Raw genomic sequence first — 16066 nt, forward strand, 5'->3', positions numbered from 1 at the left:
CTCTCAGCCTCACTGGAGCTGGGACTCAATACTAAGCAGCATGGAGCTTGTAAAAGAACAGTGCTTGTGTCAGCACCCACGGTGTGTATTAAATGACTGTAGAAGACCTATCTTAGGGGAAGCCTTCATTGCAAAAGTGAAAAGCAATTAGGGTAGTAAAATTGAATCATTGACTTGTAGGGGATGGCACAGAGCTTTGGCTAAAACAGGTCTGTATCAGGTTTTACAGACTTATCAGAGTCTGCCAAGTTTGATGATTCTCTGTGAAATATAACACTTTGGCTTTGTGTTAATCTACTTGGCTTCTGATGCCATTCAGTTTACAGTTTTGTTTTGTTCTCAGTAATGAGTAAAATGGGGAAACACTGGTTTCTCTGGGGCCTTAAAAGTGTCCTCATAACTATATTTGTTGAACTGGTTGAGCAATGTGAGATTTGCAGTAGCGTGGTTGAAAAAGTTCACACAAATCTGTCAGTTTTCTCCAGTGATTTTCAAAATAAACAAGCTACAAGTTGTAGGGAAAAATGTTTTGTTTTCCAAGGGATGTTTTCACTGACTCTGGAAAGCATGTCCAGTAGCTGTTTTAAGGTAAATTTAACTCCGAACAATTTGTTATAAATTCAGAAACGCATTATATTTGCCAGGAAGATAATGATGCAAAAAAGAACAGTTGTGTTCATAAATCCAGATTCAGTTGTAGCCCTCTGTAAACAGAGGTAGTAAAAATGGGATATAACTGTCGGTCATTCTAATAAAGATTTTTTTTTAAACATTTGATACTTCTGACTAACAGCAGCAGCCAGTGAGATCATTTAGTGTTGCACAAGGGAAACTTACTGGTAAATACAGCTTTACCTGAAGTTGTCTTTGTTTTACAGTCTGTGTTGCCTGAGGTCCTTTGCATTTTATCCTCCTTATTTCTTCCTTTTGGCCTTTAAATATCGTACAGTACAAGCTGTTTGTTTTGATTAAAAAAAGCATATGACAGAAGGCATTCTCTCATCTTCTACTGTTAGGCCTCCAATTGTTACTGACCAGTTCTTCAGTACTCCTTCCTTACTGACTAAAAAGCTTTGGCTTTAGTTTCTAAAAATCATACTAAAATCATAGGCAGGCATTGGCCCAGTCCTTGTTGAAAACATAAAAAGGACAAGCATTATGTGCTATGCATACTAGGTCTATTAGGTATGTGTAATTTATGTTCCAAGCATTATTTTGTGCCACAACACCTGATTTAGGACAAGGAGCCAAACATCTAAAAATCATCTCTGTGACTTTCTGAAGTGAGGAAGAATCTTTGGAAATGAAATGAAAACAGGTCCGGTGACGTTTATACACAGGAAGTTACGTGTAAAAGGATTTCAACCTTTGTCTTCTGTGTCCTCTTAACTACATCTTTGTTTTAATGTGGTACTGCTTTGACTGTGTTGGTTTAATGTTTCCCTAAACCCACCACTGTATTGCTAACTCATCCTAAGCCTACATACAGCTTATTTGGCACAGAGCACTGGTTAATTGCTGTTTTGAATGGATGCCATGGAGCCAGAACGGAAGTTTAGATTTTATCAATACATGGTCTGGTAGATCAAACACTGTTCATGCCAAATATTGTTATAAAGTAATTCACTTAAGTGCTTTAACATCGGCTACCCCAGTGTCTGCAAAGGAAAGGTTATACTAGGTATGTGCAAAGTTGAGATACAGTATCTGTAAGAGGAGAAATGCATTTTGTGAGCATGCATACACACTGTACAACAGAGCACTTCTCTTTTCCAAGAGATATTCTGGTGCTTACAACTGTTGAGCTGACCTTGAAATATGATAGTTGATGAAAGATTCTAGGCACCAGCTTTATTAACTGGTTCTTTGGAAATATAAAACTCCAACATCATTACCCAAGTGTATTGATTTATCATCCACAGCTGATTTTCATGTATCATTCTTTTTTAGTTGTTCAAGTCTGTGGTCACTTGCCACTAAGTGTTATTTTTATCAACAAAGAAACAGCAAAGCAGTTACAGTATGTTGTAGTATTTCATACAACAGCCATGAACTGTTAAGTCGCACACTAAAATCACAGGCATTGCATTTGTTGGCCCTGTCCATGTTGTAAAATATAGAGAGGACAAGCTAAATATAAGTGTGTATTGGATTTCAAGAAGCATGAAATGGTCAGTGGTGAGAGGAAAGCCAGAGATCACAGTGTAGCCGTGCTCCACAGCGTATCCCAGGGCACTGGTTGTGATGGATGGCTGTCAGCCCCTCCAGTACCACCCCATTTCCTGGGGTCACACCGCTGGAGGTCGTGTCTCTCTGGAAGTCAGCCACCAGCACGCTTAGTTCCAGGAAGAAAAACTCTGATCTAATACATCCTAGACACTCATAAACTGTCAAATGGAGCCAAAGCAGAAAATGTGAATGTTGGACCAGCGATAACTAAATGATGATTCTGCCAAGACAAACGGCTCTCATAGCGTGGGATGCTGTCTTTTGGTTTCCTCTAAACCCTCTGCTAAAAAATATACTACAGTGACTAAGTCTTAGAAGTGGTTGAGCAAGTCTTTTTAGTTTCACTATTAAGGCCCATTCTTTTCTTGTGAGGTAATTCTGTGTTAGCAGTTATATTGGGGGGGTGTATCCAGTGATGTCACCCAGCAATTTACTCCAATGTTCACTTCACAGATTTGTTGATGATCTGTGTAGTGTCTGACATCTTATCGGAGGCTGGAAATAACCAGTTACAGCTACAACTGTTTCTGCTTAAGTAGAGTTCTTGAAGATTTCTTGGATCCTTTTTCCAAGCGTCTTTTTTTTCAAGGTACAATTACTACTGCATTTGTATCAATTTTTATTCTTCGAAATAAGAATTCTTGCCATAAATGATTTCAGAACTTTGTTTATGTAATGAAAAATGTAGTAGCCTCCTGATAATGAGACTTGAGTTTTCCTCTGTCGAGTCAAATCATTACGCAATGGGTCATTCAAAGCCATGACCACAGTTACACCATAGCCAGTGCGTGGGAGGATCAAGACAGTTGCAGAGCTGCTTTTGGCTTTCCCTTTACCTCTGCATTGCAAAGCTATTTATGACTATGATATTTCCATCTCATCCCATTCCAGGCTTGTGAATGAGGTGTTAGGAGTGTTGCGCTCAGCCATCTGAGACTTGCTGGTATTGATGTGTTGAAAGTATTTGTGCATTAAAGCTTATCTTGCAGTTGAGAAACACAAGTCTCTCAAACATCCGCAGATTGGAGAACAGCTGTCGAAAACACTTAAAACGAACAACTTGAACTTTAAAAAGTCATTTTACAACTGTTTGATTACAGACGTGGGCTAGCGGGGCATCTGGTTGAAAACAGGGAACGCAAGTGTGGTTTGGTGTCCCTGTTTTCAAGCTCAGAATTCCCGTTCTGGTCATGGTCTCATGGTCTCCATCTTGTCTCTCACACACATGGTCTAAGACTGTTCTTTTAAAGCAGTGAGAATCTGAATCATATTTCTAAGTATATACTTAGCATTAAGTTTTTTGCCTGTTACCCACCAAGTTATCCTTGATTTGCACTCTAATATTATAAATGTGCAGAGGCAACAGTTTAGCTGCTACTGAACATGGTTTTATTTTAACTTCTGTAGAAGCAGCAGCAGATAACTAGTTGCCAGTGGTATTTTTGCTTTCAGGTTCTTCAGGTACCTTGCTTTTACAGCCTCTACAGTAGCTTTGGCGTGAGAAAGTACTCCTTTATCACTAGTCTTACACAGCATGGGTTGTGTCTGAGACTAATCACTGGAGCAGGATTGACAATTACCTGTCCAACAGGGCAGTAAATCTCAGCAGAGTGATTAGTGAACAACTGTGGGTCTGGAAAATGGAGGCTTTGGCTGCACTAATGGAGCAGACGCAAAATATCCTGAGGGGGCGGCAAACTTGCTCGCTCTGCCAAATGTTTAGTGAGGTGGTGGAGGGGCTGATGCAATAGTTGTATGATCAGGGGCTAATCATTTACTTTAACCTGCATTAACTGATTTTGTTTGGTCACATGGGGACAGCAGAAAGAAGCTGCTGCACTGCTATTAGTGCGTATCTGTTAGCGTTCAGTTGTTTTTTTGTTTTTTTTTTTTGCTGAAAACAACTGGCTGCTGGTGAATGCAACACTGATGCTGGTGAATCAAAACAATGAGCAGAAAGATGCTAGAAACCTCTGCCAAGGTAGAGATTTGATATAAATCATTAATTTTAGCAGCTTTAAATTTATGTTTAAAGTTCCATTTAGCATCAGGTCTTAATGTATTTCTCAGTTTGCATAGTAGTTACTGAATGATGCAAGCTCAACTCAGTATAGTTCAGTATTTGCAGTTAACGACTGCTACCAGTATGCTATGACTGTCTTATTTTACTTTTCTTATATAATGGTTGCTATTCATTTGAGCCCGGAAAGTCTTTTTGCTTGGAAAAAATGTGGATGTGAGGAACAAGAAAATCTGGCGGCTGTAGTTTTGCTGTAATTCCTGGGCTGATGTGAATGATATTAACCGTAGAACTGAACCCAAAACAGTAGCTTTGAGACTTTGTATGGAATGCAACCAAAGAACTGTGTGGGTTCCCTCTTTTTTCAGCATGTGGTGGTCTTTTTACCTCTTTCCATCCGTAGCTACAAAATGTTAGGATTTGATACAAGTCTCCTTTTTCCCCTCATCTGCAGTCCCAAGGAGTATAATGGTAGGAAGCAGGGCTTGGCTGGCGGATTGGGAAGCAGGATGGATGGAACTACTGCGGTAAGCATTGTGGCGATGAAGTCAGCGTCTGGCCCACATAAAAACTCAACCAGGCATATGTGCTCACACAACAGCCACATTCCAGCCAACATGTTTAGAACACTTGAAAGTGTTATCCTAGATATCGACAAGCTGGTGTCTTTATGTGTTTCCTGCAGGCAAATATTGGACTGAAGGAGCATTGTGGGTGGTTGGCAGGGTGCGATTGTCCCGGTGATATCATCATCATCATCATCACTCTACAGTCATATGAAGTCTTATACAAGGCTGTAAAAGGTAAACATTGGTCCAAAATTCATTGATGTTTTTGGCAAGCTGCTCCCTTACGTGTGCAGGAAATATTGTCAAGCTGGCTGAAAAGAATGATGTCAAGGAGGATACCACACAGGGTGCTTGTTTTTTATTGCCCCACTGAGAGGGATGATAACTTTGAGGGCAGTGCTTCATTTAAGCCGTATTTCATGTCGGTACGGATGTGTGTAATGCATATCTCCATGACCTCATGCAAGCTCTGACACTTTTGCCTCAGGTATCATCCTCTATTGATGTTTAGGCCTTTTTGTTATAGAGAAAAACATTTCTTCTTTAACAAAGGGTTTAATAGGACAAATGCAGTAGTGGAACTTGAAGCATTGAGGTAAAAAAAAGTCCTTGCACATTCATTATAAATAACCTTGCAGCTTTTTAACACACAAATTACCCCAAATTATCGCGTTTGTAGTAAGTATCATTTGTCATGTCTGCATTATTCCACACTTACCTTTTTTCCCATTGGCCTACTTTTTAAAGATTTTTATATATGTACATTTCACTGCTACTATGGTAACAAGTAAATATTACCATCACATCCATTTCATCTGTGCACAAGTAATTTCCAGCAGGGCATAGGGTAATGCTCTTGGTAAGAATATACTGCATGCGTATGTTGATTATCACATTTATTGGCAGAACAACCATATGAAGAGAGAAACCTAATATGTCATCTGGAAAATATACTTCAGTTTCATAAATTTGTTTCCACACTTGAGTGTGATGTTGACAAAGTGTGTGCTAGCAAATTCTATTAATGGTTTTAAAACATGTCACCAGCATCTTTATATTCATACACAGTCACTGGAGTGTGCAGCCTGATTACATTTGCATTCTTGGCATTAGGTGACCCTCAGCCTGTGTGAGTTAATAAGCAAGCAGTGCTGAAGCACACAAAGAAAGGACATCAGACTATTGAAGGGTTTGGACCACACTAATCATTAGTCAAAGCCATAACCTCACTTATTGATTCTGTGCCAGAGAATTTATTTTGAACTTGACACAGACATGTCTAACAGTCTGGCAGTCAAGTAAAGCAAACTGAGGCAAACACAGGTTTACTAACTTTTGTGCAACAGTGTCCAAAACTATTCTTACAGCCTTGCTCAGGGAGTCTTGACAGGCTCTCCACATCCTCCACTACACATTTACCGTTAGTTCTCAGTCACTACATCATAGTATTACTCAATCTCCCCACACTTAGTAACAGACAGTAGAATTATGACCGTCTGAAGCAGGGGCATTACTCATGTTCATTACTGGTTTGGATTCCAGCTGAAAAAAAGAGTTTCTGTTGTTTCTTTTCAATAACACCCCTTTGTGCCGTGTCAGAGAAAAATGTGTTGGAAATTTAAACCAACTTCATGGAAGAACAAATAATGACCTCATGTAAAGTTTTCTTTTAAAATGTTGTTGTTTGTGTTGTAACTTGGCAAATCAGTAACTCTAGTCTTTCACAGTACATGTACAAACACAAAATTGACATGTTATCACCTTTTAAAGTTGTTATGGTTAAAGTGTTTAAAGTGCATTCAGCAGATGCAGAGTGGCAGGAATTTGGTGTCAGGTTTGGGATATGGGATATGTAACATTGCTGGCTTCATCAAGCTGTAAAAGTAACGACTTTGTGTAATTCAGATATGCCAAGATGTAGTATGCACATGGTATCTGTCGTCTAACACGTGAGACTGGACAGCACAGGAAGTTATGTATAACAGCAGCGTTTCTTAGGGTCCTGTTAAGCTGTTTGGTTATTTCGTCCTTAACACAAATAGAGAACAGATCTCTGATCATTTTTGCAAAATATTTTTGTTGTTGTTTGTTGATTGGTAGACTATATGTAAAAACATCCTACATCAGTACATCATCATCTTGTCTTGACTGCGTTTGTTCAGACCTGATCCATTTTGAAAGTGATACAGAAATGTTACCTGGTCCAACCAGTTCTGTCTGGAAACAACACTGATGAGAACCAAGCTGAAACAAAACAGTAAAATTGTGGACCAGAAAACCAAAACACGGAGTTGAATTCCACTAAAATGCTAGATAGAGCTGAAGGAAACCTCATGTCAGGTGGTAGTTCATCACCTGGAGCAACACCTTTCTAGTTACACATCATCATTTAATACACTGTTCATATAAAAATGTTGATTAGTGCAGCTTTAAGTTTTTAATGTTTTGTGATACTGTGTTAAGTGTATGTTGTGTCAAACAATGACTGATTTAACCTACAAAGGGGCATTAGATCTCAGGCAGAACCTTGACCAAAGTGAAATGTTTGACAAGACTTTGACTTGAAGAATTCTTTTGTTTGCAGGTTTAATTTGTTAATGATTGTTATGCTCTGAGCTCCATTGCTTATACTTACTAATAGGCAGCAGTGTTGTGCTCATTAGTGAGTGGAGCACAGCGAGTCCCCATTTCTCCTGACATCCTGACTGTGTAAAGCAGTAGGGGAGATGGTACTGGTAGCCATCGCTCAGCCTTAAGCATTCATTCCCACTAATACTTTGTGTTTTATAGAGAAGGGAAGAAGGCCTCCAGTCTGCCTTACAGTATTACACATGTTGCAGGGAATTGTGAAACTCTATGAAACCTTAATGAATGACCAGCCTCCAGTTTGGTGAGCAGTCCTGCTGTTTTTCTCAGAAAGTACTGCTTGTTTCTTTTTTCTTTTTAATACTATTCTTAATTATTTGTTACCACTGCTTGCTCTATTTACATCTATCTGTTAAACTCCTACCGGCGGTGCTGCTTCAGTTATTGCCCATGGTGCAGAGATATTAAAGACGTAGCACAGATTGTTTTAATTAACTTCACATGCTCCATAGTCGCAAAGAATTGCATTTAATGGCTGTTTGTTACTTACATGGAAAATATGATGGGACACTTTATGTATGTCTATATAAAGTTAATTCTGTCATGATGATAATGCTGTGTATGACGTTAGTATTGTTGTACTGAGATTTTGGAGTGCTCATGGACCCATTGGTTAGGTGACCAACACAGATAGCTAACTAGCAACACTCAGTAATATCAACTGTTCTTTCACAATCTCTAGTAGTTCCTAACATCCAGGCTGAGATAATGACCACATCGAATAAACAGCAAAAAGCTAAACATCTCCAGGCAGCCTCCCACACACACACACACACACACACACACACACACACACACACACACACACACACACACACTCACACTCACACTCATATACACGTACACAACACTGAAGCATCAACAAACAACTTTCTCAGTACAGCTCATGTCAGCTTGCCTTGACCCCTCTCTATTACTCATTTCAGAGAAATGAACAGCGAAAAAAGAAAAAAAAAAGTTCTGTATTATAGGCGCCAAACTTTTTAAACTCTTCAACCTTTTGAACCACTGTTGTCAAAAATAAACTAATCCCATGTAACAGTGTTTACAGAGGTTATAAGTTATGTCAGGTAGCCACTGACTCACCTCTTTTCCAACAGACATGTGTCTCTTTAGAAATGGGGTAATGTTGGAATTCCCTCCTGTAGATTAAGCCATTGAATATTATTTGTGTTTTTCTCTTCAAGTCCCACAGTTATTACAATCAGCAGCCAAACACATGGCTGCTGCATGGTGATGACAGCACTGCAGGCAAAAGATCTGATCTAACAGTCAGTTGGAACATTGAGAAAACAACCTGAAACCTGCTCCATCTGCTGAGCAGCTGAGGTAACTACCATAGATTTACTACAGTGAGCAAAAGCCAAAGATTGATATGACTTCATGGCTTTGATTATCAGTCTAAAAGATTCTTGATTTAGGAGACAGTATGGCCAAAAACATATTTTACTGTAGCAACCAATTTTCACCTCATACCAAAGAAGAGTAGTTTTGTACCCATGAAAGCCAGGGGTAGTGAACAGGGCCACAGTCTGGTGTTGTCTGGATAACTCCTGGTCTGACATGAGTGAAAAATTATAATTTGTTTCAAGACTTCTTTATATAGAGTTAAAATGAGTGGAAGAATGTTTTCACTGGTTTCTAAAGATGACGAATTTTGGGGAAAAAAACTATATAAAACTAAATTTTCCTACAGACCACAGATTAACAGGGTACAAGACAGAGCTCACCATCATTCTCTGTTGGATATCTAGCAGTAAACTGGATTTAACATGAAGATAACAGAGTCAAGGCAGTGATTATTCTAGGTTTACTGAAAGTTTCAGTCAAAGTAATCCATTTTAGAAATGGTCTAAAAGCCAGATTGGCATCTGCTTAGGGTTAATACATCATGCTTTAATGCTGTTGCCAAATGGCTTTGCCTGAGTAGCTGTGTGTATGGTCCCCCACTGGATAATAATACATGTTTGCAGTAGTAGTCTGTCAGTAAAAATGGAGAATAACAAAAATGTTGTTCATTTTATTTCTACAAATATTTGACACTCATTTACAGCAACTGAGAAATATTTGTTTAATTTGCAAGTGTAGGGCAAACATTTTACTGCAATTGTGAGCACTTCTTGGTTTTCAGATAACTTCCCTTCTCAGTTTGTACATTGGTGGCACATGTTTGATTACTGAGCAGCAACTATTCCAAATGTTGTGTATAGCATCATGAGTGCAGAGAAGACATGCCATTTTGTAGCCAATGCCACACTGCAGAAACTGTAAGTGCAGTCCAACTCTTTGGTATTTGTTAATAACAACCTGTTTTCTTTGTAACACCAGCACCACTCAGAACACTTTAGTACATCCAGAATAGCACCTTTAAAACTTTTTCACGATAAAAAAACATTATAAAAGAGTACAAAAACACATAGGATAGATGAAACACTGTCGCTAGCTAGATAGTTACAAGCCACTGTTACAATGTGCCACTGAAGGCTTGTCATTACAATGCCAGTAGATCCTTATAAGCTCAAACCCTCTGTGTCAGGAGGTTGTTTGAACCAGTGATGTGTTCAAATGACTTAAATAAATTAAAATAATAGGGGAAACATTGTACAATTTCATAGTTGTAGAAAGACTTGTGATAGATTTGTATTTCCAAGTGCAGGCAGAAAACATTTTTTCATATGAGAATAAATCTGTCATAAAAATGTCATTAACATTAGTCAACATTTGGAACTAACATACAAAATGATAGATAGCAGTATCCTGATTGATACTAAATAACTTTAACAGTGCTTGGTTGATATTACTTTTTTTTGTTTTTGTTTTTTTTTTTTTCATTGTGCATTTTCAGATATTGTTTAGAAAGATGCACTCTTGGCATTTTCCCTAAATAGAATATGGTCAATAAATGAACAAAATATTTTGTTCATCCAGCATATTTGTCAGTTCAGTTGTCTTCAGTTGAGGATGATCTGCTCTATAATTTATTAAACAGATCCCACTGAAGGCAACATTAAAAAAAACAGAAGGAAGGTCTTTTCTCTTACAGAACTTTTTACATTGTGACATATCAGTCACAGACTGGGGGTGGGGTGGGGGTGGGGGGTTACACATCTTCATGAAATCCACTTACTACCCATGTCCACCTTGTATGTCTTTGTTTCTTTGCGTGGCCTAATGTGTCCGAGGCACAGGGTTTTTTGGCAACTGCTGGGTAGGTGAGAGGCATTCAAGGGGCCACTGGGGGGCAGAGTCATCTTTAGAGCAGCACAGAGCCTCAGTAGGGGTATGTTGAGATGGAGATGTAGATGATGAAGATGCTCTGGTAGGTAATGCGGCCCTGCAGCGAAATAGTGGTGGCCTGCACCTTAAGCCGCACTAGTCCTGGTCTGTCCAGAGCCCGCAGGGTGAAGATGATCCCCCTGCCAGCCTCATCTCTGATGCCAAACACCCGGCCCATCCCTCCAGTCTCTGATTCTTGCTCAAGTATGGTAAAAGATGTGCGCTCTTGCAGGACACCTGACTCTGAGAAAGCTGACAGCCGCACCACATTGTGATTGGTTGGAATGCCAGAGGGGAGAGTGAGCAGCTTGTATTGCAGGAGCAGAGGAGAGCCTCCAGTGGCACAGTCCAGAGAGCAGGGCCTGTAGCAGGTCCTTTAAAAGTCAACAGGAAAGAGCAAAGTGTCACTGACACATTAGCATTAAAATATCTCACGGCTACAAAAAATGCAAAAAATGGTCACGTAATTTACCCAGGGCTTCCTCCACTCTGATATGATGCAGGGCAGGGTGTATCCAGGCACTGGTATCCTCCTCTGGTATTAAAACACATCTGATTGTGTCCACACTGGATGCTTTGTTCAACACACTCATCAATGTCTAATCGAAGAGAAAGGGGATAAGATGTTATAATCATTTAAAGATAGGCTCACAGTTATGTAGTTAGGAAACACTTTAAGGAGGCTCTTACCTTTACAGCTCCTGCCATTGGGTAAGAGCTTGTAACCTGGGGGACACAAACACTGGAAACTGCCAATAGTGTTTCGGCAGTCATGTTGGCATGGCTTCCTGAGCAAACACTCATCCACATCTGGACAGAGAATATTGTGGGGATGGAAATATGATACACAAGGCTGGTGAGATAGTATGATGTGGATATTTTGTTCTTCTTTTTTTCAAATGCTGTATCTGTGAACATCTGAGACATTATTTCAATCCTCTGTTTGTTCTGCACATATAGCAGGTTTGACAACAAAGTTGACTTTTGATGCACACTCACCAACACATGTTCCGTCTCTGTTGGTGTATCCTGCAGGACAGCTTTGCCTGGTAATACGAGATACTCCGTGAGAACGAGAGAGGATTGGCCTGCCTAGAGATGACACTAGCTGTGGGCGGAGTCTTGCCCTAACTCTTGTCCCATTGGTAAAGGTCTGCCCTCTCTCCAGCCCTGCACAGGAACGCCCATCCCCAAGCAGCACGGTACCAGGAGGGCACAGACACCTGAAGCTGCCAGGCACATTGCGGCACTGGTAGGCACAAGGGTTTGGTGTCTGCAGGCATTCATCAATGTCTGAAAGGTAAAACAAGACATATGTTGGTTCAAATGTGTGTTCCCCATTAGAGTACCATTGGTGAGTTATGTGATCAAAAAAGGCAGCAGATATCATACCCAGACATGGGAGGCCTACTCCCTGGGATCGGTAGCCTCTGGGACATACACAGCCATACCCGCCGATTGTGTTCTGACAGATCTGAGTGTAGCGACACATGTGACTTCCATCCTGGCACTCGTCAATATCTGAAAAATATGCAGTTAACAACAATACATCAGCTGGTCTTGCACAAAACAGAGCTTTGTATTTCTTGTAGTTCTTCTGCTCATCATAACCACATAACTTGGTGGTGTTGTTATGTAACACAACTTTAATGCTGGTGTTATGTAACAGTGCAGTTTGAGGTTGGTAGAGGCTGCCAGTCTTATCACCAATGGTGCTGTTGGCTTTTACTGATTATACTAATACAGCCACACCAGGTATTTCTTTGGAGGTGGGAACCAAATCTATGACACTCTCAAGACTCAGAGGCTGAGTCTAATTCTAATGTCTCAGAATAAATGTAGTAATGATTTATGTGTAGTAAAACTGTACATTTAGCAACCTCTATGAAAAGAAAGTGGATAAGAGATGAAGAATGACAGCCACTAACCCACGCAGGCTCCATTCTCTGCTTTGGTCATGCCAGCTGGACAGCTGTCGAAACACTGGTATCCTCCCTCTGTGTTGCGGCACTGCTGGTGAGCCGGGCATACATTTCTCATGCACTCATTGATATCTGTAAAAGTGCAACCATTACAGTAGAGCTGTTACTGATCAGTTAGCATTGGCCTCTAAGAGTATTCCAGATACTCAGATGGGTCATTTAATTACAAAAGAATCTCCTGAATCTAACAAGTGTTGATTTTATAGTTTAAATTACATTTCCATGATTTTTGTAAGCTCTGTATAACCTGTGGAAGTCAGTTATAATTAGCTGACTGACCAATGCAGCGATGTCCTGACAGCTGATATCCCGGGTGGCAAATACAGCGGTATGAGCCCAGAGTATTGAGGCACTGATGCTGACACGGAGAGAGAGCTGACTCCTGGCACTCATCCACATCTGAAACATGCAATTATGCAATTGACACATCTGGCTTAATGAATCTACTGTGGTATGGTATGGTAAGAAATGAAATTCTTAGTGAAGAGGTCAGAAAGAGAAATTGTACACCCACAGTAGGAGCTAAGTAGTCATGTCTCCATATAAAGTGTTGAGCAGATGCTTTAACTGATTAACAACGACTTGCCTTCACAGCTGGTTCCTGTGATGCTGGGCTTAAATCCTGGTCCACACTTGGCCTGGCAGCGATATGTTCCCACTGTGTTGATGCACTGCTGGTTGTAGTGGCACATGTGAGAGCCCTGGGTGCACTCATCAATATCTGCATGGTATTATGTGAAACAGAGGAGTCAGGCCAAATGCTGAGGCAGATGATTAGATGAAGATGAGGACTTAAACAGAATTAGTTTTTTACTTCACCCAACTGGGACATAACCATCATATATCTGGTAATTAATCACAGAACCTCCAGCAGGCGTGCTGTTTTTGTCTCACCTTGGCATGTGTTGGTCTCTGTAGAGATGGTGAAGCCAGAGGGACAGGCACAGGAGAAACCTCCCATGATATTGTTACAGGAATGAGAGCAGGGGGACTGGAGCGCACACTCATCCTCATCTAATAGGAACACATATAATCACAACAATAAAAGTGGTGATAAATGTTCAAAGATAAGTGTTGCCAAAAGATAAATGAGGCATAAAAAAGGAAAGCAGCATACCAGCACAGTATGAGGCTGTGTCAAGAATGAAACCTTTAGGGCATGTGTCTCCATAACCGTCTGCAAACAGAGAGTTCAGGCAGTGTTAGCTGTTCATTCATCATTTTAAATCCTGAATTTCGTGAGATATGGTGATGATGTAGTTTTAAATCATTGTAATTTTTTCCCCAGACCTGGTATGAGAAGGCTGGCAGTGATATGGAAATCCAAAGTGAGAGTAAACATGTTGTAGACGCTGTTCATCCCAGAGACCTTGAGCAGCTGGAGCAGAGGGCCCTGACGCTCCTCCTGGCCCTCATAAATAATGGTATGATTACAGCGTAGCACCATGGGGTTTCCTCCTCTCTGGTGGGTCTGCGATGACCACGAGTACAGCTGCCCCTGGCCAGTCTGCACATATGACTCATCAAACTCCTGCTGGACACAAACAAAATCAGGTCAGAGAAATTGAGGATGAGCATTAGTATGTCAGGAAATTCTCCTGTGAGATATATTTGACGCCTGTAAATACACACTGTAATAACAACAGTGAACAAACCTGTAGGCTCAGATGAGATGATGATAATGACGGAGGAACAAATCCATTAATTACTATGTCAATCAGTAAAACTCCCTCAGAATCCACACCCCTGGCCACATGGGTCAAACGAAGGATCTCCCCTGGTTTTAAGAGATTAAAAAACAGTAAAACATCACTCATTTACTAGCAGAGGGAAGCCTGCTGAAACTCTTGAAATTGAAGTAAAGGCCTCCTGTGGACATGCTGTGTTAAATCGTGTTAGTGGAAGTGAGTGGTGCCATCTGCTGGTTGCTTTGTAAACTACAAATAGTATAAAACTCACCAGTCTCAAACTCCAGCTGAGACTCCTGTCTGAACTGGCCCTGAGTGAAGGAGTAGCCATTTCTAGCATCTCCATTCTGTAGCACCGTGGTCCAGTAGATGGGAGCAAACACAGACACCAGCACCCGCAGCAAGGGACCTATAATGAAACAACATCAACTCTGCACCCTTTATAGCACCATAAATAGACAGCACTGTCTCAACAACTTTAGGATTATATTCCAAAATATGCTGTAACTCCTTTTGTAAAATCTAACACCTGGGCTCTCTCCTGCTCACACTGCCTATGCCTAACAGAAAGCAAAACCAGAAACAAAAACTCAGAGACCTTTATCACTGACCAAAACTACAGAATGAACTCTGGGGACATAATGTGTGACCACTCACCCACACTGGGAGGGATGTTGTCCAAGCGTGCCTGCAGAGTGCTGCTCCCCTCCTCCACATTGTCTGTAATGTTGGCCTCCAGGAAGGACACACCAAACTCTCTCTCGTTCACCATACCTATCAGGCTGCCTCTGGTCTTACGAGGAGTCTCTCCTTTCATCGTCAAACACACCAAGCAGAAAATGTATTTTAGATGTTTACACGCACCTGAGTAATTTATAATTATTTTGAACATTATTTAATTTCATATTTTGAGTGATATGTGTATTAAATACCACATCTCTTTTCAAACACTGTAACAATACCCATAGCTCTCACAGGGAAATATCCTTTTAGTGTGTGTATGCTGTATGTAAGGTAACTTTTACAATATGGTATTCATTCATAGACACAAGAACATTCAGTATAACAATGCACAGGTTATACCTTTGAACAAGATATGAGATTATGCTGGAAACATGTTATTAAACACTTGTGAAATTAATAAAGTGAAGGAAAACAAAGAAAATGAATTAGCACCTGGACAGAGACCAGCATGACATTTCCTAGAATCAATACTGGGACCACTGCATGATCGGCCACCATTTGCTGGTTCTGGGTTGTTGCATAATCTGATTCGTTCTTGGAAGCCTTGTCCACAGGTGCTACTACATGGACTCCACTCCTGCCAGTTAGAGTAGCCTCCATTGACTGTGTAAGAGAGAAGAGGTGAAGATGGTAGGGTAAAAAATTTCAGGAGGAGGGGTACTGGTTTGTGTGTAAAAAAAAAAAAGTCCTGTTACAGTGTTTGTAATTATAAGCACAGAACTCACTCTGAACCTTGAGAGTTATGGTCCTCTCAGCTGTTCCAGCTTCACTCTCAGCCACACACTGATACTCCCCTTCATCTGCAGCCTGTAGATCAAACAGGTAAAGGAGGAGAGCTTGGCTTAATTGGCACTCCGAGGAACAATTATCCTCTGAAAGATCCACAAACCTTAAGGACAAAACTATGGTTAT

The 16066-nt window shown here is 40.5% G+C and overlaps 1 protein-coding gene and 1 long non-coding RNA gene across 2 annotated transcripts in view; one reads left to right on the forward strand and one right to left on the reverse strand.

The window, feature by feature from the left end:
* Positions 1-11895, forward strand: part of LOC108878446 (uncharacterized) — a 42510-nt gene extending 30615 nt beyond the window's left edge. Inside the window, exons 2-4 of the long non-coding RNA XR_001960232.2 lie at positions 4704-4776; positions 4935-5052; positions 11776-11895. This is a non-coding gene — a long non-coding RNA (uncharacterized LOC108878446). The remainder of the gene's footprint in view (positions 1-4703; positions 4777-4934; positions 5053-11775) is intronic.
* The window catches only part of hmcn2 (hemicentin 2), a 42176-nt gene continuing 36675 nt past the window's right edge, over positions 10566-16066 (reverse strand). The window contains exons 66-81 of the mRNA XM_018669154.2: positions 15880-15961; positions 15587-15757; positions 15068-15220; positions 14682-14819; positions 14378-14499; positions 14013-14253; positions 13840-13899; positions 13617-13736; positions 13309-13443; positions 13002-13121; positions 12669-12794; positions 12133-12261; positions 11740-12033; positions 11431-11550; positions 11213-11339; positions 10566-11114 (exon numbers count right to left, since the gene is read on the reverse strand). Of these exons, the coding sequence (XP_018524670.1) occupies positions 10736-11114; positions 11213-11339; positions 11431-11550; positions 11740-12033; positions 12133-12261; positions 12669-12794; positions 13002-13121; positions 13309-13443; positions 13617-13736; positions 13840-13899; positions 14013-14253; positions 14378-14499; positions 14682-14819; positions 15068-15220; positions 15587-15757; positions 15880-15961 (2517 nt within the window). The 3' untranslated portion in view covers positions 10566-10735. The remainder of the gene's footprint in view (positions 11115-11212; positions 11340-11430; positions 11551-11739; positions 12034-12132; positions 12262-12668; positions 12795-13001; positions 13122-13308; positions 13444-13616; positions 13737-13839; positions 13900-14012; positions 14254-14377; positions 14500-14681; positions 14820-15067; positions 15221-15586; positions 15758-15879; positions 15962-16066) is intronic.

This window comes from Lates calcarifer, linkage group LG13 (assembly GCF_001640805.2).
Source record: "Lates calcarifer isolate ASB-BC8 linkage group LG13, TLL_Latcal_v3, whole genome shotgun sequence".
NCBI lineage: Eukaryota > Metazoa > Chordata > Actinopteri > Centropomidae > Lates > Lates calcarifer.